The sequence below is a fragment of the Paramormyrops kingsleyae genome, chromosome 6, assembly GCF_048594095.1.
Source record: "Paramormyrops kingsleyae isolate MSU_618 chromosome 6, PKINGS_0.4, whole genome shotgun sequence".
Lineage (NCBI taxonomy): Eukaryota > Metazoa > Chordata > Actinopteri > Osteoglossiformes > Mormyridae > Paramormyrops > Paramormyrops kingsleyae.
Window position 1 is genome coordinate 27333890 of NC_132802.1, and position 26299 is coordinate 27360188.

Below are 26299 nucleotides of genomic sequence, written 5' to 3' on the forward strand. Positions count from 1 at the left end.
TATCTTCACATGTAGAAGAGAAATGCAACTTATTTGGTGCTTTCTGTGCATGTCTCTTAAAGCCACAGGTGTAAGATGGCCTAATTTGCTCTATCAATTTTCAAGGAGTGCCACATCACATACAAGCCCCAACCACTCAATAACCTCATGATATCTAATTGCATGAATATAACTGAAAGTTCCCAGAGGGGAGAAACAATTAGGCTTTGGGGAATGGGGTTCTTCCTGTAACCCGGTTCAGAATAGGAGGTTACAAGGATGGAAATTAGATTATGTCGGAGGTATACACATCTCAAAAAACAACTACTAAATACAGTACACATGAAAACAAAACACAACAGGGAGTACCTCCATCTGAAAATAAAAAAATACGTCTGTCGCGAAAAAGCAACACTATGACAGCTAATTACACCAAAACACAAGTATGGAACATGGAACAGAAACATAAGAGTACGCACGCGTCAGAATCACCAAAATTTAATAGAACTAAAAGCGTTGTCAGTCGAACTAGCTATCAAACTTAATTTATTCCTTGTAGTAATCGCCAATTATAATTTTCCATCTACAGGCCGTTTTGAGGAGGTATATTGCCAATAGACAGCAGGTAATGCCTGGTCTCCGACATCCTAGCAGCCGATACACACGCACAGAGACAATCACACCACTTATTAGGGGAGTTATTCGCTATCAGACATGGCATATTTCTTAAAGCGGCACTGTCTGAAGAAGGATCTCAGTACTCAAAACCATCGAAACACAAACTATGTTATCATTAAGCAAAACATACATGATAAAAAAAATCACGGATAACTGAAATCTGAGGTAAACGATTTTCTTCCCCCTCCTTGTACTTCTTACTTTCGGTTGTTCATGCAGGAGGGCAAGGGGCTAAACGGCGTTGCCCTTTTAAGAACGTCGTTTCGGCGGCTGTCGGATGACGTCCGCATCTCAGAGACAGGAGTTTATCCGTAACTAGTGGAGTGGCGGAGAGCGCGATAGACGGTGAGTAGTAGAGCAAACTTTCTACGACAATCGTGCTTGTCGAGAGGCAGCGTAGTGGGGGCATGACGGCGGATTGAATCCCTCGACCTCCCCTCTAAGCCACCTTAAGGTTAGGCAACGGCTCAGCCGACGGTTTAGTTGGGAAAATACACTACCTAGTCGAAGGCGAAGTAACCCCGCATTCTCGGCGGCTAGCTAGTAGACTCACACCGCCTAGGCCGGGCGGAAGGGAGGGAGCTAGCTTAGTTAGCTGCCAGCATGTCCCGTGTCGTGCCTGGTTTTAACAGCTAGATCGCTGTTCAGCTAGTTGTATAACTTCAGAGTCTGAAAACAGGACACGGCGAAAAGGAATCGATTTCTGCACTTTTAAGTGGGAATCCGAATTGAGCGCAATGTGGCGCGTGCTTCCCCGTGCGATACGATGTGATTAGACGCAAATACGAGAAGATCCGCTCCGGTCCTCTGTAGTATAAGACCATTTAAGGGGGTGTAGTTGTGGACCGTGTCGGAAAGGCGCTAACACGAGTTTTCGTACGTAGTGACTTGGCTGTGCGTGACAAACTTGTATTCATTTGTTCTGTTTAGCCAGTTAGCTGTGGAAAACCCACTGCCTCCAGTATGAAGACCGGAACATTTTACGCTGTTGTAGGTGTCGTTAGCGAGCTGTGTTTATTTATTTAGCTAGCTAGCTTCACCGTGCAGTAATCTGCCGCCTGCGCTTAACAAATATTGTGCTTAACAGTGATGCAGTTATGTGCTTAAATGTGGAAAGAAAAAAAAATCCACAGCTAGCTGTATTTATGTCGCCCATTCATTCGCATAGCTGTGCAGTTGGGTTTGTAGGTGTAGTGTGTGGCAGCGCAGTCACTCCGGCCTGTTTCTGAAGGCACATGTGCACCACGCATGACAGGGAGTTAAACGTGACTCTGTTTAATTCGCTGTTTAATTATGAAATGTAAACGCGAACTTTTGTTCCAAAGTATGTGAAACACGCAGGAAACGCCTCAATGTCTGCCCCCCTTTTTGTTGTAATATCGATAACTCACCAGCTTTGAGTCCCCCTAACAACAGTAGTATGTTAACTAAAATGTCACCGCGTAGTTTTACATTTTAAATATATATTTTGAACAGTTTTATCGGTTTTTCTAGAAGCCTATTTTACTTGTGCCATTACTTTTGCTACTATTATTCGCTGTTCTTCATATTTGCCGTTAACATTAAATGTTTTTCTTTTAATTGCATAAGTGTCGGGGTTCGTTTGATATGTTTTGCTAGTGTTGTGCAGTGGGGGAAGTCATGGGCGATAAGATCTCCTTTCGCAATTTTGACTTGACTATTTGCTTTTTCGTTGAATGCATACATAGCATCTTGACGTAAGAACTATCCGCTCTTCGTTTTATCCAAGTATGCATATATTTGCTTGAAAATCCTTCACTCGGGCTGAGTTGACTTTAAAGATGAATAACTTCCTTTCTTTGTGGTATTTGATCAGCGTAACCTATAACTTGACTCATTCTTTGCTTGGATTTTGAATCACAATTATGATAATTGTTTACCACAGTGCCTGGTCCCTTGTACGCATGTTCTATTTTCTGTTAGGTTTTATTGTGGGTTATTGTGTGCCCATTCATTGAAATTGTCCAATCTCTGGGAGGCGTTGAATAAAGTCACACTGTAACTTCGTCATTGCCAACAGCATGAGTCAACTTGGAGAGCGTCCAGAGAGCTGCTTTGATAAGCATAAACTTTACAAATGGAGAAGTTCTGCTATCTAAGGATTACATTCTTACATGCATGCAAGAGATCGTGTTATGGTGATGAAAGATTAATTGGGATTTTTTTTTTAAATCTTGTATGTGTATAAGTTTTTGTTAGCTAACTTTTCCCAATTTGAAATGTTCATTATTAGATGATCTTTTAGTTTTGAAGGCAGTTGTGTTAAACCTTAGCTGTTATGCATGTGAACAGGTCTGTTTATTAAATTATTTGAATCCCGCTGTATGAAGCCTATAACCATACATGTGGGTAACCGTGAATTACTGTTTGTAACATTGTATGTGATTTTACCATAGACTATGATAAATTCTATACCATTTCTGTTCTCAGTGAACTGAGTGCAAGAGTTTACTGGGCATTGTATTTTATGCATGTCTAGAGCAATATGGGAAATTTAATCTCATCTAGTAATCTTCAATCACTTGGATCACCCTGGTTTGTAGCCAGTGACTCTCCAGGTCAGCAGCACTGTGGCATTCTGGCTGTCTTCCAGCCTCCAGTTGGTAGCTGTCTTCTGTGGGCAGGTGTACTGGGGATGTCTGGGAATCTCCAAAAGAAAATAGGTACTGCTGGGGGCTGGTTCTCCGGTCTCTCAAAGGAAACGCACAAATGCCGTCTTTACCCATAGGGGGTTTATTGTTCTGAAGACTTGAACTGTTAATATTGTACAAAACGTAAACAGTCTCTAAAAGCAACATAATGTTGAAGGAAGACTTGGTTTCTTCTGAGCTGGCTTGTGGGTTGTGTGGGAGGCAAAGTACACTGGCAGCACAGTAGCTGTAGCTCTGATCCAGTTGGATGACACGTACCTATGCAAAACTTTCCTTCAAAAGTGGTTGTGTGCTGGCTATGTAACAGTCAGTCCCTTTGCAGTTCTATAGTCATGTGCAAAACTGCCTGCATGGGTTGAGCGTGGGTAAGTTGTTAATAACCCCAGACGTTTTTATCTTTTTTAATGCTAATCACCACTGTTCAGTTTAAACACAAACCAGAGGGGATCCCCAAGGCTTAGCTGCCAGATAAACTAAACGTACTAAACAAAATGTCCCTTTCACTCATGGAGGTGTGTCGTGTGTCCATGGAGAGAAAAAAAAAACTGCTTAGCTTATCAGCTTAAAATAAAAACAAATGCTTTACAAATTTTCAGGTGCACCTTGGATTAGAGTAGATTTGCATGGTCATATAGGTTGAAGTTGAACTGCCTTTGGGAAGACCATTGGTGTCCCAGCAATGGCACTGAAACTGGCCCACACTGGTTAGTGGAATAACGTTACAGCATTTTTTAATATTTTGTTGAAAATAAGAGGTTGATCTGCTTGTCAGATTTAATATAGAATTATAAACAGATGGTAATCTGTATAAAAACATCTTGTGGGCTTGTATTCTGAGAGATTTTCTCACCCATCCTATTGTCACCCATCCTGTATTTTATGGGATAGTTCCATATTATAAAATGAATCACTATATCTCATTTTGAACCAATACAGAATGTGATTTGTCCTGTATTTTCAGACTGTGTAATCACTCCCCTCACAGTAGAGTGGCATCAGTGTCCTTCTGCAGATTGAAAGTGGTACCCTACTTCTAGTGGTCAATGAGCTGATGAAATCCCTCATCCTCCACTGCAGAAAATGGCTAATAGTCTAATGCAATCAACTCGATTATTTTGGTGGTAATGTCTTTAGGTCTGGTGCTGCTAATGTTTAATACTGATAAATTTTGAATATCGGCCAAGACTGACGCATCAGACCAATTTTGTCTTGATTTTTAATGAATTCATATCAGCCAGTGCTGATATGTTGATGGGCATTGTGCACCTGTGGAACCCAGATTGTCTTGGTGAGCCATGTAGGTAGTTAGATTTATACCCTACTATGAAATGTGATGACCACAGGTTGTCTGGATTGTGGTGTTTGTGTGAGGGTACCTAGGCTGGGCCTCAGTCAGCATGTCTTATGACATTTTCAGGCTTCTTGTTTCCTGGATATATTGCTAAAAAAAAAAGCTTGGTAGTAGAGAATTATGGAAATATTTTTTTGGGGGTAGGGGAGGTATGAACTGTGAAAGGCAGAGCTTTCTGTTCCTACTCCTACTGACCATATCTTTAAAATCTATAAAATCTCCATTGCTGTTAGCTCAGCAAAAATACGACAGGGTGGTTTTTACTTTTTTTGTTGTTGTTTACATAAAAACTATACATATATATATTTTTGGTTGTCCCTGTTGTCTTGCTAACACTCAAATGCAGTCCATTAGCTGTGGTGGTATCTAAGTGACAGTAATGTTTATGAATGCCGTAAATTTAACACTCATTTAAAAAAAAAAAAAAAAAACACATGTATACACTGCTGCATAATCCGCAATTCCTCACCCGTTCTATAGTCATCTGCAAATCTGATTGCAGGCATCATCTAGTTGATCATGGGTGAGTTATTAGTGACCCTGGGGTCTCTGCCTCTTTATACTGTAGATTGGAAGAAAGAAAAAGCACTTAACAAAATGTGTGGATGTATACTGGAACCAAACAGAATATTTAAAAATCACTAGTGTCTTATTTTGTTGATCTCATTTTAAGTTGGAAATGAAAGGGTCTTGAAAACAGCGCTTGATACTGTTTAGCTGCATCAGAGTCCTTGCAAAATGAAAATGGGTAAACATTAAGATGCTTTGTGGGAGACACCCATAATTGGTCCTCACCCCCGTCCCCTGCCAGTTGACTCACTCTCTGGAGTCCACTGACTGCTTCTGCAGACATGGCTAAAAATATCTGTGTGTCCAGGTTGCATCACAGAGTAATGATCATTTAAGGGACGGTAGTTTTGGGCTTGTAGCCCGAGAATAATGCTTGTGCTGCGCAGTTTTAGCTTATTTTTTATTGTGTTACCTTTCTTAGTTATTGTACTTGTTTTCGCAGTTACGTATTTTATAAAAGTACAGTAAAATGGAACAGCATAAAAGCAATTTTATTTTTAATTGGTCTTCAGAGTCCCAGACACCTTTCCCTCACCTCTGCATAGCACACTTTAGCTGAGAATGTGGTTTGAAATTGTATACAGTGTTGATGAATTTGGCCACACTCATGTGGCGTCGAAACCTATGAGTTTGGGCAGCTTCTGAAAACTAACCATCACAGAGATCTATATAGAAATGACAACAGACCTAAAAATGACTTTAGAAGTGCTGTACGTGGCATGCGTGTGTGTATCTTTTGTGCATCGATGTACTATGCAATCTTTAAGCACTATTTATTATCCTCTGGGATAATAAAAGTATTCTGGTTCTGATTGTTAGGGTCACATGACTATTTGTTTCTCTTTTGACCTGTATACAATTTTCTTCATCCTGCGAAATATTAGTTTCGTGTTCAATAACATAAGTATTGTGATACCGTTAAGTAATGAGGGAGGCTAACGGCTAACTGGTAAATCATGGCAAAATGACATTATTCCATGTGGGCAGCATGTTTCAACACGATTTCCTTTAACCTGTCGCACTAGAGTTACACCTTTTGCGCAGCTGTTGGGCTGATGTGAATGTTCTTGCTGCGTTTGTGTGTTGCAGTTCCTTTATTCTGCTTGTTCGCTCTGGGGTCAGTTAAAAGGTGTCCGGGAGTCCGTAAGGTTTGCCCCTGCTTGCATTGAACTGTTTTGCTGTGGAAACAATTTAGTCCAAGACGCGTTTTCTCTGCTGCCCTCCTTTTGTTAATATATCTCTCTCAGTGCGGTGTCAATGCTGTCCAATGACCTGTGATGAGAAACCAATTTCCTTTTGGCAGCTCAAACAGGCCCGAGTCTGTTCAGCCGACAGTGGCCCAGGAAGAGCAATAACGAGCAATAATGCTTTGTCTGATGCCTCCTAGGGACTGTCCGAGTACCGTGCCGGCTTTGTTAGTTATAGGCTGGAAATATGGTTCCCTGACTGTCACACGTAAAAGCACAATCCGCTGCTTCTCTCCTGTCTTCACGTGTAAAATCTGTAGCTTTGGGCTCAGCATTTTGTCGTCAGAGGCAATTTGTCAGGCTGGGGATTCCTCTCATCGCACAACAATGACAGCCTGCGACTTTCAGAAACAGGCCGCTGCTGCAAAGAGGGCATTAGTTGGACTTGGGTGACAGGTCATTAAGTATGTGAGGCAGACCACGCGGAGCTCCCTCCGTAGGAGATAGCCGGAGGCGTCACTACACCCGCATGTGCATGCTGGGGAATGCCTCTGATTTCTCATCGCTCCTGACCACAGAAGGCCAGCCTGTGTATGTCGCTCAGGAATATTTCTGCACCTGTTTGTACCCTCTGTCCCATGAGGTTTCCACAAAGGTGAGTAGTTGAAAATCCTCACTCAGCACTGAACATGCTGTTCAGCTTTGTAAATGTAAGAAAATAGATTGTTCACAAAATTGTGCAAGGTAGTTCAGAAACGTTAATGGAGTTTCGTGATTATTCAGAGATGGCATTTTTCTTCTGTTTTACCATGGGAAGATTATAATATGGTTGCTGTATTAATTCTGAAACTATGAACAAAGTCTGTAGATGTATAGACCATAATAGAATGATAAAATCCTCCTGGTTGCAACTGCTTAATGTGGATAATCTGGTGAAACACCTTGATAAGTCCCCTCATTTATTTAATTATACAACTTTTTTTAGTTTTTGCTTTAGAAGACTAGGATTTAAACTTGTTAGCTACATAAAGGATTTAATGATTTTAAAGTGTTCATTTTGTCATAAGAGCTCAGTGTTTGAAATGTTATTCAGATGGGACGTTAGAAGTAATTGGGGGAAAAATATAACTGATTTTGAGTGATGATTCACTTCTCTCGTTTTGGTTTAACGCATGTAGGTTTCTTATCCGTCAGCAAATCGTGCTGCTTTAAAAGCAGGACTTCTATGTGATAACAACTGAAACTGAGCTACTTCCCAGTTACTTGCCAGACAGTCCACATCTATGGCCTCTCCCAGCTGTCTTTGGGGCCCTGTGGACCGGCTTGAGAAACAGTGACCTAGAGGGGGAGGGAATGGTGTCCCTTTACTTAGGGCCTGGCTCCATGAATGGAAACTTTGCCCTCAGTTTCTTTTTTGAATTTTTAATTTTTTAAAAATTTATTTTGCCCTCACGCATTTCTCTCAAATCATTGAGAGTGATTTAAATAAATGTAGGCTTCTTAATTTCAACAGGAGAGTTTTGCTTAGATGACTCAAAATTTCTTGACACATTGCTGTGAATTGGGAATGAATCTCTAAATGGTATTTGTTAGATTTTCTTTTATGTGTATATTCTATTGTATCTGTACCTACTTTGGACATTATGCAGTTCATTTATAGTCAGCATTTTTCTTTGGACGCCCTTTGAATGATTAAACATAATGATCCCCTGAAAATGTGAGTCAGACAGTGTTGGTGGGGGGCTGGCATCGTCCTACAGAACCTGTAGTGTTCTTACACTTGTACATGTATACTGGTAGAAAGGATATCCTTCTTCTGACTTAGGCGTGGCCACCTGTCCTGACTTTCTGTTTTAGCGTGTTTCACGGCTGGCGGCTGGTGTTTCCGATCTGAAAGTGTTTGTGCTCTGTCTGATTGCACCTGTGGCTTGTTCCCCTTCTCCTCTATGGGCCGCTTCAGACCTGTAAGGCACGTTTTGCACCGTCTTTGGTACAGTCTCTGAGTTTAAGCATTTGCTGTTGGATGCCTGCTGATACTGGAGGCCCATTAAGGTTAACCCCCCCCCGCCTTTGTGGCCATGTGCCCATTAATCTCTGATGAGCCTTATTAAATGCAGCATTATCACTTCCTCAGTGTAATATTTAGGTCATTTAGCTCTGTTTTTTCCTGCTATGTAACCAATGCGACCAGAAAAAGAGATTCCCCCCTCTGTCATTAAAGTCAGGCATTGTGTAAGTCCCCCTTTCATGCAACAGAACAGACTTGCATGTCTCTGATTGGATGGCTGGGTTTGATACTGCTGATAAAGGGATACGGGGTTTATGATTGATGGTGGGGAAATTGCGGTTTTATATCATAAAGAGGAATAAGCAAAGTATTACTTGTTGCTAGCAAATGTAATGTCATCTTATTTTTCACATGGATTCAGTTTGAATTTGCTTTATAAACAGCCCACACCATGCCTTGATGTACTTGTTGAAGCGATTCTGCAACGCCACTTTTATTGTGGGAATCCTCTGTTCTAATTGAAAGACATTATCTGCTGTGCAGTTGAATCACTGTGGCAGACTTAATGGATTGAAGACCCGTATTTATCAGTCAGCATGATCAGTTTTATTGCAACAATTACCAGTTGTTAAATGAGACTTAAATTCAAACAGACCATTTGAAGAGCAAAAACTAATCAGTCATGTTAACTTTGTGAATGTAATGATCCTTTTTTTTCTATCAGAGCATTTGTGTGGGAGTGTGAGAGAGAAACAGGATGTGAGAGTGGTAACAGTTATCCACTTTTTGTTCAGACTTGGAACCCTGTTCTTCACAAGAATCTTGCGACATTGTCATTCCTTTTTTGGCTGGCAGTCTTTGAGTGGTCAGTAATGTAGCTTGAAGCTTAGCCATTGTATAACTGAAGCTACGGCCTTGGTAGGTTGCCATCTGTGGAGCCTCGACTCTCTTCTGATTATCTGGGGCCTTATGTTTGAAGGTGGGCTTGTATGGATTTGATCATAAAATGGAGCCAATGCCAAAATCCACCCAAAAGATCAGACTGATTAAACCTGAAATCTGTGTAAAGTGTTTACAGATGTGCACAAACTCTGGAATATACATGCTACAGTTTTCTTGTAGCTCTACAGCTGTATTTCAGGCATTCTACAGCTATGATCTTTCCACAGAACGAGACTTAAATAATTTGAGCGTGGTGCCATTCATTCTTATAATTGGGCTGTCGCTGTGTGAGGGTCAGCACAGCTCTGTGATTATTTTAATAAACAAGAAATTTGTGTTGGTATTCAACTTTATTAGGGCCGCAGTTTTCTTGCTGCAAAAACCCGGCTGATATTGGTTAACCCTACAGCAATATGACATGGAACTTAGGGTGATAATAAGGGTGTGAGTTAATGTTTGAACTGTATTCTTGGTTATCAGATTCCTTAACATTTATATTATTTCTTATACCGAGTGCATAGATACTTATGGAAAAATAATGTAACAGGACACCTTCCTTTACACACACATGAACTTTAATGACATCCCATTCTTAATACATAGGCTTTAATATGGAGTTGGCCCACCCTTTGCAGCTATAACAGCTTCAGCTCTTCTGGGACGGCTGTACACAAGGTGTAGGAGTGTGTTTATGGGAATTTTTTTCTTCCAGGAGAGCATTTGTGAGGTCAGGCACTGATGTTGGACGAGAAGGCCTGGCTCGAAGTTTCTGCTCTAATTCATCCCAAAGGTGTTCTGTCGGGTTCAGGTCAGGGTTCTGTACAGGCCCTGTCAAGTTCCTCCACACCCGACTTGCTCATGCATGTCCTTATGGACCTTGCTTTGTTCACTGGTGTGCAGTCATGTTGGAACTGGAAGGGGCCTTCCCCCAACTGCTCCCACAAAGCTGGGAGCATGTATTGTCCAAAATGGCTTAGTTCCAATGGAAATGGCATTCAAAGGGGCCAAGCCAAACCCCTGCAAGACAACCCCACACCATAATCCCCCCTCTACCATACTTTACATTTGGCACAATACAATCAAACAGGTACCGTTCCCCTGGCAACTGCTAAACTCAGACTTGTCCATAGGATTGCCAGACAGAGAAGCCTGATTCGTCGCTGCAGAGAACACGTCTCCACTGCTGTAAAGTCCAGTGGCAGTGTGCTTACACCACTGCATGCGACACTTTGCATTGCACTTGGTGATGTAAGGCTTGGATGCAGCTGCTCGGCCATGGAAACCCATTCCATAAAGTTCTCTATTCACTGTTCTTGAGCTAATCTGAAGGCCACATGAAGTTTGGAGGTCTGTAGCTATTGACTCTGCAGACAGTTGGTAACTTCTGCACACTGTGCGCCTCAGCATGCGTTGTCCCCGCTCTGTGATTTTACATGGCCTCCCACTTCGTGGCTGAGTTGCTATTGTTCCCAATTGCTTACACTTTCTTATAATACCACTAATAGTTTGCCATGCAATATTTAGTAGCAAGGAAATTTCATGAATGAACTTATTGCACAGGTGGCATCCTATCATGGTACCGCGCCTTAATCCACTGAGCTCCTGAGAGTGACCCATTCTTTCGCATGTGTTTGTAGAAGCAGTCTGCATGCCTAGGTGCTTAATTTTTATATACCTGTGGCTATGGAAGTGATTGGAACACCTGAATTCAATGATTTGGAGGGGTGTCCCAATACTTTTGGCAATGTAGACTACTAGTGTATATCACAAAATATTGTTTTTCTCTGTTTGAATTATACCATTTAAAATGTTTTGGGACTTCTGGCTGGTTATTTGTTGTGTTTGTTCTGATATTGCTTCAATACTTCTTAGACTCGTACCTCGGCATTGACTGGAAGCTCGGCTTAATTGCACATTTTCCTAGTGGGCTCCTTGACTCCATAGTATGACAGTAGCCACAGGTCATCGTCAGAAACACAAACTGAACCGTTCTCCTGCTGTTATTTTTTCCAGTTGTCTACTTTGTTACTTAACTAGACACTAGAGAAAGTTCTTTTGCAAGTCGGGGGGAACTGAAGTTTAATACCAACCTTGCTCACTATTTAGCTCTAAGCGGCTAAGTGGCTCTTTATATTCTTTCTATTACTTAGCAGTTTCTTTCAGCCAGAAAAGAATGGTTCAAAGATGGCAGACTAATAACTCCAGTTTAATGGACATGGGTGGGAATCAGGTGGTTGTATGTTTTACGAGAGATGTTTGTGTTCAGCTAAAAATTTCCAGCATCAAAGCACTATCTGCCTGTTTTTATAATAGCAAATGTGTAACTTCCTGCGTGCTTTGGAGTGATGTACAGTCAACTCTGATTCATTTCCACCCCAACTGCTGCATGCTAGTCTTTTTTTCATGCAAATAATTGTATCACTTACAAGAAATGTCTTTAAATTGACGACTTATGGCTTGAAATACATCTCTAAAATGTTTGCAAGGTAGGGGTGTGCTGTCATATTTGTTTCGGGTGTTACCCCTCCTGTGGACACCTGTATTGGTAATATGTGACTGATTTCAGATGTTTCCTGGAGCCATTGGTTCATACAGGGTGGCAGTTTCCACAGTCATTCCAAATCTTTCTGCCCACGGCCATCCATCCACCTTACCTGTATTGCGTATCCTGGTCAGAGTCCCGCTGCCGTCCTTTATGCCAAAGGTTTTACTGTTAACAGTATCTGAATTTGTCTGTAAGTTGTTGGATTTGTTTGGCCTGTCAGTGCTGGGCAACATGCCTTGAACACTTTTGTCACAGCTGTGCTAGTGGAATGTTGCCCTTTCAGAACTGTGCAGTGGGGTGAGTCAGTGACCGCATGCCGGGATGAACTTCCCCTGGCAGGCAGTGTTCAGTATGTCTCATCTGGCTTTTCTCCATGGTGGTGGAGGAGCCCACACATCTTGTTCAGCACCTTTGAAGAGAGAGCGATTATTTGTGCATTTTTCCCATATCTGTCTCCCCTACAAAAGTGAAGATGACCACATTTTGTCATGGATGCTGCTGTTTGTGCCTGTCTGCTATCTAGACCCTTTCAAGGTACATTAGTATTTGTATCTGAAGCATCTGTCACATGGTTTGGCCCTTTGCACCTGCCTGTTTTCTACTTTTTAATTGCGTGGCAATGCACATATTTGATTATTTTACTTCATAATGGCTCCCTTATAAGAAATGTGTAAAATGAGCTTTCAGAACTGAAATGCTGACCTAAACATTAAAACATTAAGCACTGCCTTTAGGAATTTTGGTCTGCTGTTTTTCCAAACTGTTCTCACAAAGGGTGACTGGTTGCTGATGACTGTATTCCATCATTGTCTATAGTTTTGTACTGATCAGTGATTGTGTAGTGTAACCACTGCTAATGGCATGTCTGGGACCCTAATGGCAAATCTTTTAGGACATACTGAGGTGACAAACCTTGGGTCTGCTACAGGAATGAAAGTGAGTATTTTCCATAACCTCTCCAAGGGTTGGAGTATTTTCCAACTTCTCCTGTTCAGACAGGAAGTTATGGCTCCCCTTTTAAAAATAACTGGACACTAGCTGCCTAGAACTAAGGTAATGCTGAATGGTTGGGCTGCTGCTGGGAAATGTTCTGGCAGGGGGCTGAAGAGGTTTATGCAGGATGCTTCAAGGTATTCTGTGTGAGCACTCCGGAGGAGGAATCTATTTAGGAAGGCAGTGGGGGGATTTAAGTTTTGAGGCATATTATTGATCAGCTCCATGTTGTTGGAGAAGCGCTATTGGTTTGGGGAGATGTGCCCCCTCGTTGCTGCCGGGGGGTGACCTGCAGGTGCCTCACTGGGGCCTCACTGGTGCTTATCTATACATCTGGCTGCTTTAAACTCCAACTAGTCCCAGTGCCAGAACATGCAGCCTCAGTGCAGTGCTTTTTAAATCAAACCATCTGCAGTGAAGCAGAATGATCAATGTGTCTTTGTAGTGTTTTAGGGGGCTGCTTTCCTGCTCTTTATTTTAATCCTTTTTGGGAAATACTGTAATCATACTGAGCTATTCATCAGTGCAGTGGAGTATTTCCCTCTCACTGTCCAAATACAAACACACACATACACAAATCATCAATCTCCCCTCTGTCACAAGCACACCCAGCCCTACCCTTCCAAATGGAAGAATTTGTGTGGCCACAATAAGTGAATTATTTGATCACACAGTGGAAAATCTTTCAACTAGAATATGAAATTCCAAAAGGATCTGAATTCTTTTACAGACACGTACTGTATCTGACAGCCACAGTCTGGATTTCAGATTTGTGTTCTGCCTATCCGAAACACTGGATGATTGTAAAATTACTGTAACGACAGCCCAAATGTGTTTTTTTTTTTTTTTTTTTTTGTCTGAACCAAGAATTTTAATGAAACCAGTATCTTCACAACTTTAATCAAACAGAATGATTGTCTGCATAGTCTAAAAAGTGTAAGAACAACTTAAGTACTTAGTCTGTCTGTCTGTCTGAACAACCTGCATGACCTATTTGGAAGTTTGTGTCCAGTGAATTAAAAAAAATCCAGTAAAATCTAAAAACCTAAGATTTAATAAATGATTCATTTATGTAGTTTTTCGTACCGGTTGTCTTTAGTACCTGTGGGTTCCGGTCCTGGTAAGTTCACCACTGTTCTTACTGTAAGCCAGGTTCTTTAGCTGAAGTAATCCGTCTGATATGTTCATTACTATATACTGATGAGGAGCAGTGATTGAACTGCCCATAAGGCTGCTAAATTCTGCCGGCCCAGGAGGCAGTGGACCTTAGCTTTGTGTTGCTGATGAAATTTGGCCCTCTGAAAAATAGTTGGAGACCCCTTTGTTTAGCACATATCCTGGTGATTTCGTAATATATGTAAGCAACCTGTAAGAGCCTTTCAGACAAATATTACTGTTGCTGGCGAAAGCTATAACAAACAAAACTTCAGTGGTCGTGTGTGTGTGTGTGTGTGTGTGTGTGTGTGTGTGTGTGTGTGTGTGTGTGTGATTTTATGTAATATATAATGATAAAATATATCATTATTCCTCTTAGTGTTTGCTCCCCTGCTTTGTGAAGGAGGTAACACTTTATTGTTGAGTTGGCTGTCACATCAGCAGTCAGACTGAGTTGTCAAAGGGAAAGGAGTATGTTGGATCATTGTGACTGCAATAGCACAGCTCATTATTGCAACAAGGACTGCTTTGGAGCTGAAAGGGAAGAAAGGAGCAGAATTAAAAATGTGCAGCTTACAGCTTAGCAGCTACAGTCTGCTTTTTGCGACTGTGGTTTTAACGTTACAACAGATGTGTTTATCTGAAATGACGTACAATTGAGAAAGCAGGGGCAACATGTCCCCGGAGCAATTGGGGTTAATGGCCAAGCTCCAGGGCCCAACGATGACATCACTCTGCTGGCCACGGAATTTGAACCAGTGACCTTCTGATCACTTACCTAAGTCGTTGAACCAAACACCACCTGGATGCCTTTATAGTATTCCCTGTATACTCCCAGGAACATAAAAGGGTAAAGTGATATGAGATGCAATGTAAAGTGAAACTGGCAAAATGACATTACATTGTTTTATTCTTTGGAAAACAAAAGATCGATCTGTTGGCCAGATTTAATGATGAATTAAAAATATGCTGTGGGCTGGTACTTTGAAACCTCTTCTTAGTTGAGTTGCCACCCATCCTATATTGTACATGATCGTTCCTTATTATAAAATAAAATGCTTTGTCCCATTTGAACCAAAACAGGACGCCATTTGTCGTGAGTTTTTGGACCACACGTCCAGTTTGTTGGGGACAGTATCAATGTGGTGGCCTGGGGGGTGGCAACGCTATGGCTAGTGTTGAATAAACCGGCAAAATGTCTTGTCCTCCACTATGGCTGATTCTGCAATGCAAAGATCCCCATTGTTTTAGTAGATATGTCTTTATTTGTGGTGCTGTTAACTTTGAATATCGATAAAGGTTAAATATTGGCCAAGGTCAACACATCAGACCAATACAGATATTTTGACAACATATCAGCCATGTATGTTAACCAATTTGTATCATGCATGTTTAAGTTCTTTTTCCCTTCTCCCTGATTTTTACTGACATTGACACAGCTGTGCAAGTGGAATGTTGCCCTTTCAGAACTGTGCAGTGGGGTGAGTCAGTGACCACGTGCCAGGATGAACTTCCCCTGGCAGGCAGTGTTCAGTATGTCTCCTAACAGAATACAGCAGAATATTACAGTACCACACTGGTACGGTGCCGCAGCAGACAATGGTTGTATTGAAGCTGTGGTAGTTTAGGATGGGTTAAAGCTATGGTTTCTGCTGCCTGGCTCTGAAGGGCGCCACCAAGCGGTGGCCACCCCCAAATGCAGCTGTAGAGATTTTATTCCAGGAGCGAAACCATTGAAAGCTGCAGTGCACCACTGGACGATTAAGTTTGCATAGGTAACTCGTTTGCTCCGTAGCTCTCCTGAATGAACAGATTTATAAGATCTCTAATTGATTTGATTGTAAATGTGGTTTATCCTAATTTATTCTCTTTTGCTTTTTAATTGAAGTACATGTATTTTGAATTAGCAATGTTCCACTTTAAAAACATTGGAATGGAGCAAGTGAAGCTAGTTAGGTTTATTGTTGTTGTTGTTGTTGTTATGTCTTGGCGTATGTCACCCCATGAAAATCAATGGTCACCCAGTGGCCATCCCATTATAAAATTCCTCCTGGCGTTTCTGTTGACTCTGCAGACCTTGTGAGGGGCTCTGTCAGCTCCCATCAGAGACACGGCGAATGCTTCACAGATTATTGCCGATTGCTGCTATCGCTCCAGCAGCTGCTGCCCTTCCCAGGATTGTCATCAGGCGGCTGATGAGTGCTGGTAATGCTGCAGTGTGTACTGGGATTAGTTAATTTGGTACCCAGGGGTATTTGTGTTCACTTCCTGCATGGCCTTTTAGTTCCAACCTGTTTCTCCAGCAATTAATAAACAACGTTTAACGTATATTTATGATTTCCACAAAAAGTTCTATGTACTTGATATGGAGCACAAGCAGCAGACTCACTTCACTTAAAGGACTTTTCCCCCAGTTTCATCCTACTGTCCTGTAATGCCTATGGAATTAGGCAGCAAGAACAGTCAGTAGTTATGCATGAATCTGTGCACTTGCTCATGCACTCAGGTTTTCAGCCTTTTACTGCAAGTATTATTATGGGCAATAAACTGCATTTCACAAGTTGAGAGTAGTATAGGGTTCCTCTTTAGTGTACCTTATCCCAGCTCTCAGTGAATTATAACATTAGGTAAATTGCTGTAAAGGTGGCTGCCTGTGAGGTCTCCACTGATCCTGAATGATGCTGAGCAGCATGTTTGGCTCCTGTGTGTTTCTGTGCTTCTGGCTGCATTTTTCTCCCCACACTGAAAACACCATTCCACTCCACAGAAATGCTATTTAAGGTTTACTCTTTTAGTGCTTCTGTCCGAGTTGTTCGTGATTTTGTGTCCAGTTGTTCCGTCATTCACCAACTCTTAGGCCTAGGTCCTGCCTCTTAGGCAATGGTGAAATTGATAGGTTAAGTCGCCTGTGGCATTGGGGTTATCAGATGCCCCCACTGCACCTCCAATGCAGTGAGAAACGCACAGTTTAAACTTGAGGAGGATCTCGGGTTTGGGACAGAGAATGTTCTCTGGCTTGTAAGGTTCTTTCCGCAGTGTAAAGTTCACTGCGCCACTCTGCACTGCCTCACGTTCCTTTGTAGGATTACATACCTCTAGTGCTGCTTACCTGATCCCACTTTTAGCTCTGTTCTTAAAGGACGCACACCTTAGCAAAACTTTCCTGTGTTTGGGAATGAGAGTTCAACCAATGGCTTACCCATCAGGATAAAGGATGGGAGCCAAGGTATACTTTTTTTCTGCAGGAACAGTGCAGAACAGGGCTTACAGTATGTTTGTCCGCTAATTGTTGAGGATTGGTCAGTTTTAGCAGTATATTGGTTTCAGCTAGACACTTAAGTACACTATCTAACATTCAGTATTTAAATAGTGAGTTTGACTGTCTTGGTTCAGCATAAGTAAAGCTAAAGTGGAAGTTTCTGAGCAAAGCCATTTATCACTTTGATATGTTTCTCATGACAATTTCTGATATTCATTACTGTGAATTATTGAAGTGGACTGTTAGCTGTGACACTCCCCTTACTTTAAATCAGGAAAGATATAAAACATCTGTAAAATCCGTGCTGTTTCCTTCATCCAGTCATTAGCTCATTTCATGGAAAAAATGGATAATTATAAGGTGATGTCATAGTGTTCAGGAAACTATGCATTTGCGTGCTTGCAAGAGAAATGACTGTTCATTGTATAATGTGTGTACATATGGTCCGTTTTGTGTGTAGTTGGAGGGAGTTCTAAGCAATAGTTTGGCATGAACACAAGCCGATTTTGGGATTAATATCTGTTTCAGGTGGTGATAAGCTTGTACTGACAGAGCCTTTGTCTAATGAGAAAAAGCAGAGCAGGCAAAGGGTGGCAACATGCTCAGTGCTGAATCTTTTCCCAGTGCCGTCTGCTGGGTGCGACAGCAGGAGACCGGAGTCACGGCAGCATCATACGCGCTTCTGGCATGTACAAGGCGCTTTCACTGGATTGGGGTCAACCTCTTGCCTTTTCCTGTCTAGCAGCTTTACTTGTCAGGCAAATAAACGGCTTGAAGAGTGTTCTCAGCGTCTGATGCTACGTAGCAGTTAAGCTTTATGGGGAGTGGGGGGGGAGGGGGGGGCTGCTCGGACACGCTGACCTTCAGTGTCTTCGCGTGTCAGAAACTCTACCGCCGGCTGCCCATGTAAACTATTCTCCCCTCCTGTGAATACAGAAACTAGGTGATCCAGTTTTCAAATGCTTCCAAATCTGTCCAAACGCTCCATGCTGTAAAGGGCCTTCATGTCTGGCAGCATGTGTTCTGAATAGAAGTGCTGATTTCACGGTGGGTACTGCCAAGGCGTATACGGGCATGCATGGAAAAATTGGTACCTGTTCAGCATAGCCTCAAACAGCAGTCCCTTGATTAAATCCAGGTTATTTTCCAGTATATTCCGATTTTATTGCTTCTGGCTTGTATGAACTTCCTGTCTGTCACACTTGGGTAATTCCTTGTTAGGTGTGAAGTCAGTTGACTAAAGAGCACTGAACCCACATAACATTGTGAATGCAGAATACCTCATGAGAGGTAGAGATGGCTCCATATGCCTTCCTTTCCTAAAGGACATCATCTACCTGTTCAAACTATGGTGGGTTGCTAATGTTTGTGTGGCAAAGGGTTGTAAATTGTCAAGATGCCTCACTGGAAAACACCTGGAACCAGAGGAAGCGCAGTGATGCCTGCAGGTTCCACGTATGAATGTAAATATGAGTACACCCCTGTCGGCCCAAAACAGAATCAGCTCCCTGATGTCATGGACCATTGACTTGGTCTGTCACTTTGAAACACAGTGAGAAATCTGCAGTTAAATGGGGAAAGAACAGCTTTGTTTTTCTGTGGGAATGAAATTGGTGTCCCAAAGATAAGCAGCCTATGCTGAACATAGGCTGGGGGCGGGGGGGGGGTTGTTACAGTATTCTCTGCTGTTGTTGGTTTCATGTGGTATAGTATTTGGTATCAGGATGGTGATGACTGAAGGAATCTATTGGTCTGGCTGTTCTTTGCTGCTCTCTCTACAGATATATCACAATATATCTAGCAGTCGCTGCTGGAATGATGTTTAATGTGCTGATGCATATTTTAACAATTATTCTGTCTTTCTTTTCCTCTGTCTTTTTAGACTGCTGGTCTGTTTGGTGAAGTGACCCCACCATGCGTGAATACAAATTAGTGGTGCTAGGCTCGGGAGGCGTGGGGAAATCTGCGCTGGTAAGTACTTCTGTTACCTCTACCTTATAACTGCAAGCTGCCCATCTGCTGCACTCGCCTTCATATTGTCTCGGAGATTCACATAGAACTGAAAAAGTGTTCGACAGTTTGCTTGATGGGCTGGAGGTAAGTTCATCTGCCCACCGTGAAGACTTTTCGTCTTTCGTCTTCTGTGACGCGTTACCTCAGATCTTCATCTTTTGACCACAAGCCCATCCTGCTCCTTGGTGTTTCCTTGTTTTTTTTGTCACATGCAGCTGTTCTGTTATTGCCGACTTTTAAATTGCTTTGTATGGGGACTTTCAAGCAGATTCTCACTGTAATACAGTCATGTGACGCTTAATGACAGGGATATGTTGTGAGAAATGTCTTTAGGTGATCTTGTTGTGCGAACATCACAGAGTGTACATACACAAACCTAGATTGAATAGTCTACTACACACCTAGGCTACAGGAGCACTTTTTGCCTTGTTTGTGATTAGAAACATTACACACTAAAACAATAAAAGTACTGTATAGTAAATACGTAAACCAGAAACAGTTATCAAGTATGTTATTGTATGTACTAAACTTTTATGCAACGGACAGCGCAGTAAGTGTATTCACACCAGCAGCACAGTAAAAAATGACATAATTCCTTGTGTTATGACATCACTGGCAGTGGGAATTTTTCAGCTCCATTTTAATCTTATTGATGGGCTCACCATCATATATGCAGCTTGTCATTGAACAAAACATCATTACGTGGTGCACGACTGTGTTGCCAGCCCTTTTATGTCAGGAAGTAAGCAGACTGTTTTATGGGCAGCTTGTTTAAATAGGCAAATTGAAGTCCTGAATATCCCGATGCACCTGTTAGTCATGAACACTTCATTTGACACACAAGTTTTGAACCAGAAGACTGCCCTGGTAGCCATGGTTAGCTTTGCATGCAAAGTTTATTGGTTGGCTGTGGTCGATGTTGCATCACTTTGCCGACTCATCTCCTCTATTACAGACAGTCCAGTTTGTACAGGGAATTTTTGTGGAGAAGTATGACCCCACAATAGAAGACTCCTACAGAAAGGTAAGGGGGGGGGGGGGTTTATGAGTGTGTGGGTATGGCCTGAGTCCCATCATAAGCGTGTCAATGGGCCCATCTGACACCACCTTGTCCTTCCCCAAACAGCAAGTGGAAGTGGACGCCCAGCAATGCATGTTGGAGATCCTTGACACGGCAGGGACGGTAAGCCACTCCGGCATCTTCCGTTTACTTCCAGTATTTACCAGTGTTCAACAATATTATTTGCCTTTATGTGCTTTTTGCAGCGGTAGGTTAAGTAGGATATGTATGTACTGAAAACCCTCTAACAAATTTTCTAATTTTCGTATAACTTATCTTTATATTTATGTTCCTTGTATTTTAATACTTATTTTGTTCATTTTTAAATATTTAATATGGTTTTCCTTCAACTTTATTTATTGCACAGACTGGAGCAGCAGCAATTTCATTTCATTGCTGGTGTATCTCTACATTCATGCATGTGACAAAAACAAATCTTGAACCTAATAAATCAAAATTAAAATACTTCTATTGTCTGCCTTGCTTGTATGACACTTTGGACAAAAGCAACTACTAAATACATAAATGTGAACTTTTTAACAGTTTTCTGTTTGTCTACTTTGAACATAGACATATTATGTGTCACAACAGGTTTGAAGGAACAATGCTCTCAGATTTTAAGCTCAGAACTGAACGTTTGAGGAGTGTGTGCCCTCTAGTGGCATTGAGTTCCAGCTTTTCACTTAATCAAATGTTGGTTTCTGAATCCTGCTTTTGTTGGCCCACTTTGTTTCACTGAAGCAGATTTTATATTGAACAGTTGGGTGACCAAGTTGATTTTCAGTTCTTGTAAGATATTTCCATTCAAGTTGAATCTTATCTTTATTGCATTACATTAACAATCAGGTGGGAATACAGGAAATTGTATTAGCTGTAACATGTAACTAACACATTTGATTTTTCACAAATGTCTAACAAGACTGAAGAAATGAAGAGCTCCACCGGAGCAAAGGCCATTTGGAAACCATACGTTGTGTGTCCAGAAGCCTTGGTGTATTTGCTGTACTGCCCTTTTCTTCTCATTAAACACTCCAGCCGGAACACTGCTTTATGGATGATGGTACTATTGCCAGTGTGGATTTTAAGAAATTCGGAGTACAGTTCCTGTCTCATTGGCCCGTGCTGCCTGCTCTACTCCTGAGCAAAGTGGAGGGTGTAAAGGTGGTTTGTAAACCCCCCCCCCCCCCTCCTTTCGCCCTCCACAGGAACAGTTTACAGCAATGAGGGACCTGTACATGAAGAATGGGCAGGGCTTTGCTCTGGTCTACTCTATAACGGCACAGTCAACGTTCAATGACCTGCAGGACCTAAGGGAGCAGATCCTACGAGTAAAGGACACTGAAGATGTGAGTATCTCACCGGTCTCATGTTGTTTTCTGCAGGACAGATGCCTGGACACCTGTGAGCCCGTGGCTCTCTGTTTGGGAGTACAGAAACCTGCCTGTTCTCTTTGTATGTGTCCTGCCTTTAACTTTGTGTGAGCTGGTGCCCACAGCCTGTTAGCATGTGTGTCTGTGTGCGTGCAGCTGTGTTCCTCTTTATTCATTTATACCATCCTGTGTAACTGGGAAGCTCTACTCTGTTGTCTGAACCAGTACAGTGCATTGCCCCTCAGAAATGTTGTTCTTTAAAGCCAAACAATTAAAATGGTGCTTTGTTTACTTCTGGGTTTACAATTTCATAAAAAGAAAACAAATTTTCTTTGATTCAGGGTTCCCCCTGGAGTTTGATTTCAATTCTTCACTTTTCTTTGTATTTTTGCTTCCACTAATCAAATTCTTCACTTTTTTTCAGCATCCGTTTTTTTTAGTTACTCTCGCCGCTTCTTAATAAATTAATAATTAAACTCACTGAATATACATCTCTTCTGACAATCACACTGTGATTGGTCAACTAACGGCATGGGCGAGTCACGAGTCTACTTGATAAAGTTGGGAGAATCGTGAATACTGTGTAAAAATTTGCATGCTGGCGTGCTGAAAACATGATGTATAGTACGCATTTCGGAAATAATGTTCTAATTACTATATATATATATATATATATAAGCTAATACTTTCCGGGTGTTTCATAGTACCTTTGAGAGGGACATTCTAAAACGCTTAATGTGAAAACGCTTAATGTGGTTTTAATGTACCAAAATAGCGACCAATAATCACCAAATTTCGCACACACACAAAAAATCTAAACCGAAATACAAGGAATATAGACTTTATTTTACTTTAAGCCTTTTCCTTATAATGGGCGTCAATGGAGGGGAAAACGCTTAACATAGTATAAAGTCCTTATTCTTAGCATTTCGGTTTAGATTTCTTGTCAGGTGAAAGTGTTTACGACCAGATATATGTGTGAGAAATATAGTGATTTTTGGTGGCTGTCTTGGTACTTTAAGTTACATTAAGCCTTTTCCTTATAATGGGCGTCAATGGAGGGGAAAAAGCTTAACGTAAAATAAAGTACATATTCCTTGTATTTCCGTTTTGATTTTTTGTCAGGTGAAAGTCTTTATGACCAGATGTGTGTGTGCGAAATTTGGTGATTATTGGTCGCTATTTTGGTACATTAAACCACATTAAGCGTTTTCACATTAAGCGTTTTAGAATGTCCCCACACCGATCGATAACATTTGCTACTTTTAGAACGGCCCATGCTCATTTGACATGGATGATCGACGATCGTGTGTCCGGGGCGCCGGGCCAGTTTTGATTAGGCCCTACGAGTGCTACGGTTCAAAATTGGGAAAAAATGAAATTCGACTTTTCAAAAATTCAAAATTCGTCATTTGAAAATTGAATTCGCCAGAGTGACGATTTGATGCCGTTTTTCTTCGTCACCATGGGTTCCGTTTTCGTCAATGATGAGAGTGACGAGCGGCAGCGGGAACCCTGTTGATTGGCTTGTTGACCTTTGAGACGATGAAATGTCGCACACAAATTATCAGAAGTGTTTGACAGCCATAATGCTGAAACACAGAGCAACACAGTAGAAAATCAAAGCTTGTCATTTGGGGCATTACTGAGGGATTGGATGGTGCAGTGGTTATCACTGTTGTGTCACACCTCTGGGACCAGGGTTCGAGTCTCCATCCCGGCTCTGTGTAGAGCTGGCTTGTTCTCTGTGTTGTCCTGGAGTTTCCTCAAGGTTCTCCAGTTTTCTTCCAAAGTCCAAAAACATGCTGAGGTGAATTGGAGTTGCCAACTTGGCCATAGGTGTGAATGTATCTGTGTGCTTTGTGATGGGTTGGCTTCCTGCTCTAGCTTATTCCCTGCCTTGCGCCCTTAGCTTCTGGGATACTCTCCAGACCCCCTTGACCCTATATAGAACAAGTATTCACAGAAAATGGATGGACGGTGCAAGTCATTTATTTTTACCTAAATGCTTTTTCACCTAGTTTGCCAAGGGAACACAAGTGCTCGCAGTGAGCAGCTAATGGCCTGTTCATTAAACGATAGCCACTCTAAAGCGCTTTCGCTTACTCATTTACCCTTGATGGCCTCAGCTGATGTGTACCTACGTCTAGATCTGTGAGGCTGGGATACTACATTTCCTTGGCAGACTGCGAGCCGGAAATATTCTGCGTGTCTAGTGGCCTGAGAATCGGGAACATGTGATATGTCTGGCGGGGCATGAGGCGAGGTTCCTGAAGATGCCAGGTGGTCTGAGAGCCCAGAACACTTAATACTTCTGCCAGTTAATTGCTGAACTGTTTGGCAATGTTTAGTAATCTGAGAAACCAAATGTACTTTTCAGTCTGAGGCATTAATATTACCTGGGGGAAGACATCACTAATGGATTCACCCTGCAATACCACACACTTTCCATCACGCCCATCCCCAGAGAGTCATTGTCTTTATTTTTATTTTCTCTAAGCTGCTGATTGAAAGCAAAGACAACAAAATCATTAATCGTTGTCCTATTATCCAGAATTAAACCTGCATTATTTATGCTAAGTAAGTGTCTCAGAACTGCGTGGTTGTGGGTAGGGATCTGCATGGGTATGCATTTGGTTCCTCATTGGTGGTTGTGGGTAGGGATCTGATGTTCCTTTTGGTTCCTCATTGGTGGTTGTGGGTAGGGATCTGATGTTCCTTTTGGTTCCTCATTGGTGGTTGTCTCCCAACCCTACATCCCACAGGTGCCTATGATCCTGGTAGGCAATAAGTGTGACCTGGAGGAGGAGCGCGTGGTAGGAAAGGAGCAGGGCCAGAACTTGGCTCGACAGTGGAACAACTGTGCCTTTTTAGAGACCTCGGCAAAGTCAAAGATCAATGTTAATGAGGTAGGAGTCTAAGGGGTCTACACTTGTCCAGGTTGCCACTTTCACCTCCACGTCCTCACTTGCATCTCCGTGCCCCTCACAGATCTTCTATGACCTGGTCAGACAGATAAATAGGAAAACGCCAGTGGAAAAGAAAAAAGCAAAGAGGAAGTCTAACTGCACAATCCTGTAGACCTGCCCCCTGCAGCAGCTCTGAGCCAGGTGAGAGACATCACGAGGGGATGTGCTGCCTCCCGCAGGCTGTAAGGGGCATTGCAGTGCCAGGCGGCCGTCAGCTCATTTCAAAAGGATGGTGGGGCATATATTATGGAAATAATTGTGGTCCGTGCGCAGATCTTCATATAGATTACATGTGAAGTTAGGTTTTTTCATTTTAGGTCCAGGGTCCTTTTCATGATCTCCATTGCTGTACCCCGAGCTTGTTTTGGCTCTTAAGCATAGTTTGGTTTGTAAATGTGTGGGGGGGGAAACTGTAACCTCAGAAGCTTAGCCAGCAGTAGTGGTGTGGCGTACGTTTCACCAAAGCTATGTAAATGATGTTCTCCCCTTTTTTTTTTTTTTTGTCTCTCTCGCTTCCCACAGAATGCTGTAATGACGAACTGTTGCCCAATCAGAATGCCAGCATTTCAGTCCTCAACAATGACGTGTGTGTTAAAGCGACACCAAGAGCAGGTCGCTCTCCTTCCATAACCCACAAAGAGAGAAGGATCGGCATATCTCAGACTCCTCTCTGCTTTTATATCCTACAACAACGTGAAGAATTGTTTTTGGGGTGTTCCTTTTTTTAATGTCCCACCTCCCCAAAGGTCCCCTCCAACAGCAGAACATCGTAATCACTGTAATGGCTCCTCATAATTGTCCCCAGATGCTCCAGATCTCTGGAAAATGCACACAAGACTGCAGTATTTTTCATCTTGGCAATAGCTTATTTGAAGACATTGACATTGTGCTAAACACCTAATCTTAAAATGACATGGACTCAATTCAAATCAGTCTAATTGTTGCAAGTGAAATCAAGTGGAAATCAGCCTTTTTATAACCATGCACCCATCTTTCTGCACTAATTATGTTGGCAGTAATAGATTTATGTCCATGTGCCCTTACAGGGACATCTGCAAATAACATCTGTTTTATAATTTGCATCACCAGCTTTCATATTTTCCCCATAATATATTCCAGGTCCAGTTTTTGTTTGCATAATGATGCTTTGAAAAAGTTCTTTTTATAGAAGGACATTGGGAAAATAGTAAGTTGATTTCTATGTCTCTTGAAGCTAAATATATTATACTAAACCAACTCTAATATTGCTTCTTGTGTTTTCCTGTCACAAAATAATTTTGAGCTTTTATGAATGATTAAATTTTAGTACATTTTCATTATTTTTGGTCATGTTTTTTGTTTTTATTTGCATTAACTGTCACATTTATCAGGACAGATTTGCTTCATTAGGTCTGAGATCTTTCTGCTCAATCGGTAAAGAGTTTGGATTTAAACTGTTTATACAATTATCGGTTCCACATGAGTGAGATATGTTGACTTTTACAGTCCATTAGTGGTGTTACAATATTTATTTTCTCCTGGAATTTTATGTGGTTTTGTAAATTTGAT

At 41.8% G+C, this 26299-nt stretch overlaps 1 protein-coding gene across 3 annotated transcripts; it reads left to right on the forward strand.

The window, feature by feature from the left end:
• The first annotated feature begins 902 nt into the window (after positions 1 to 902).
• Positions 903 to 26070, forward strand: rap1aa (RAP1A, member of RAS oncogene family a). Of its 3 annotated transcripts, none has more exons than XM_023825623.2 (8): positions 903 to 1002; positions 19222 to 19310; positions 20308 to 20376; positions 20479 to 20535; positions 21618 to 21758; positions 24548 to 24691; positions 24774 to 24892; positions 25274 to 26070. In XM_023825623.2, the coding sequence occupies exons 2-7, from the start codon at positions 19254 to 19256 to the stop codon at positions 24861 to 24863; spliced, it is 558 nt and encodes a 185-aa protein (XP_023681391.1). In that variant the 5' UTR covers positions 903 to 1002; positions 19222 to 19253; the 3' UTR covers positions 24864 to 24892; positions 25274 to 26070. The 3 variants fall into 3 exon arrangements, with proteins under 3 accessions (XP_023681391.1, XP_023681392.1, XP_023681393.1); XM_023825624.2 differs by having other exon boundaries at positions 991 to 1111; XM_023825625.2 differs by lacking the exon at positions 903 to 1002 and adding an exon at positions 6941 to 7092.
• The last annotated feature ends 229 nt before the right edge of the window (positions 26071 to 26299 follow it).

Bases quoted from the DNA above. Each gene is read 5' to 3' on its own strand.
- rap1aa (XM_023825623.2), top strand. From the start codon at position 19,254: ATGCGTGAATACAAATTAGTGGTGCTAGGCTCGGGAGGCGTGGGGAAA. The intron at 21,759-24,547 runs GTGAGTATCTCA...TACATCCCACAG, and splicing joins GAGTAAAGGACACTGAAGAT to GTGCCTATGATCCTGGTAGG. The intron at 24,692-24,773 runs GTAGGAGTCTAA...TGCCCCTCACAG, and splicing joins CAAAGATCAATGTTAATGAG to ATCTTCTATGACCTGGTCAG.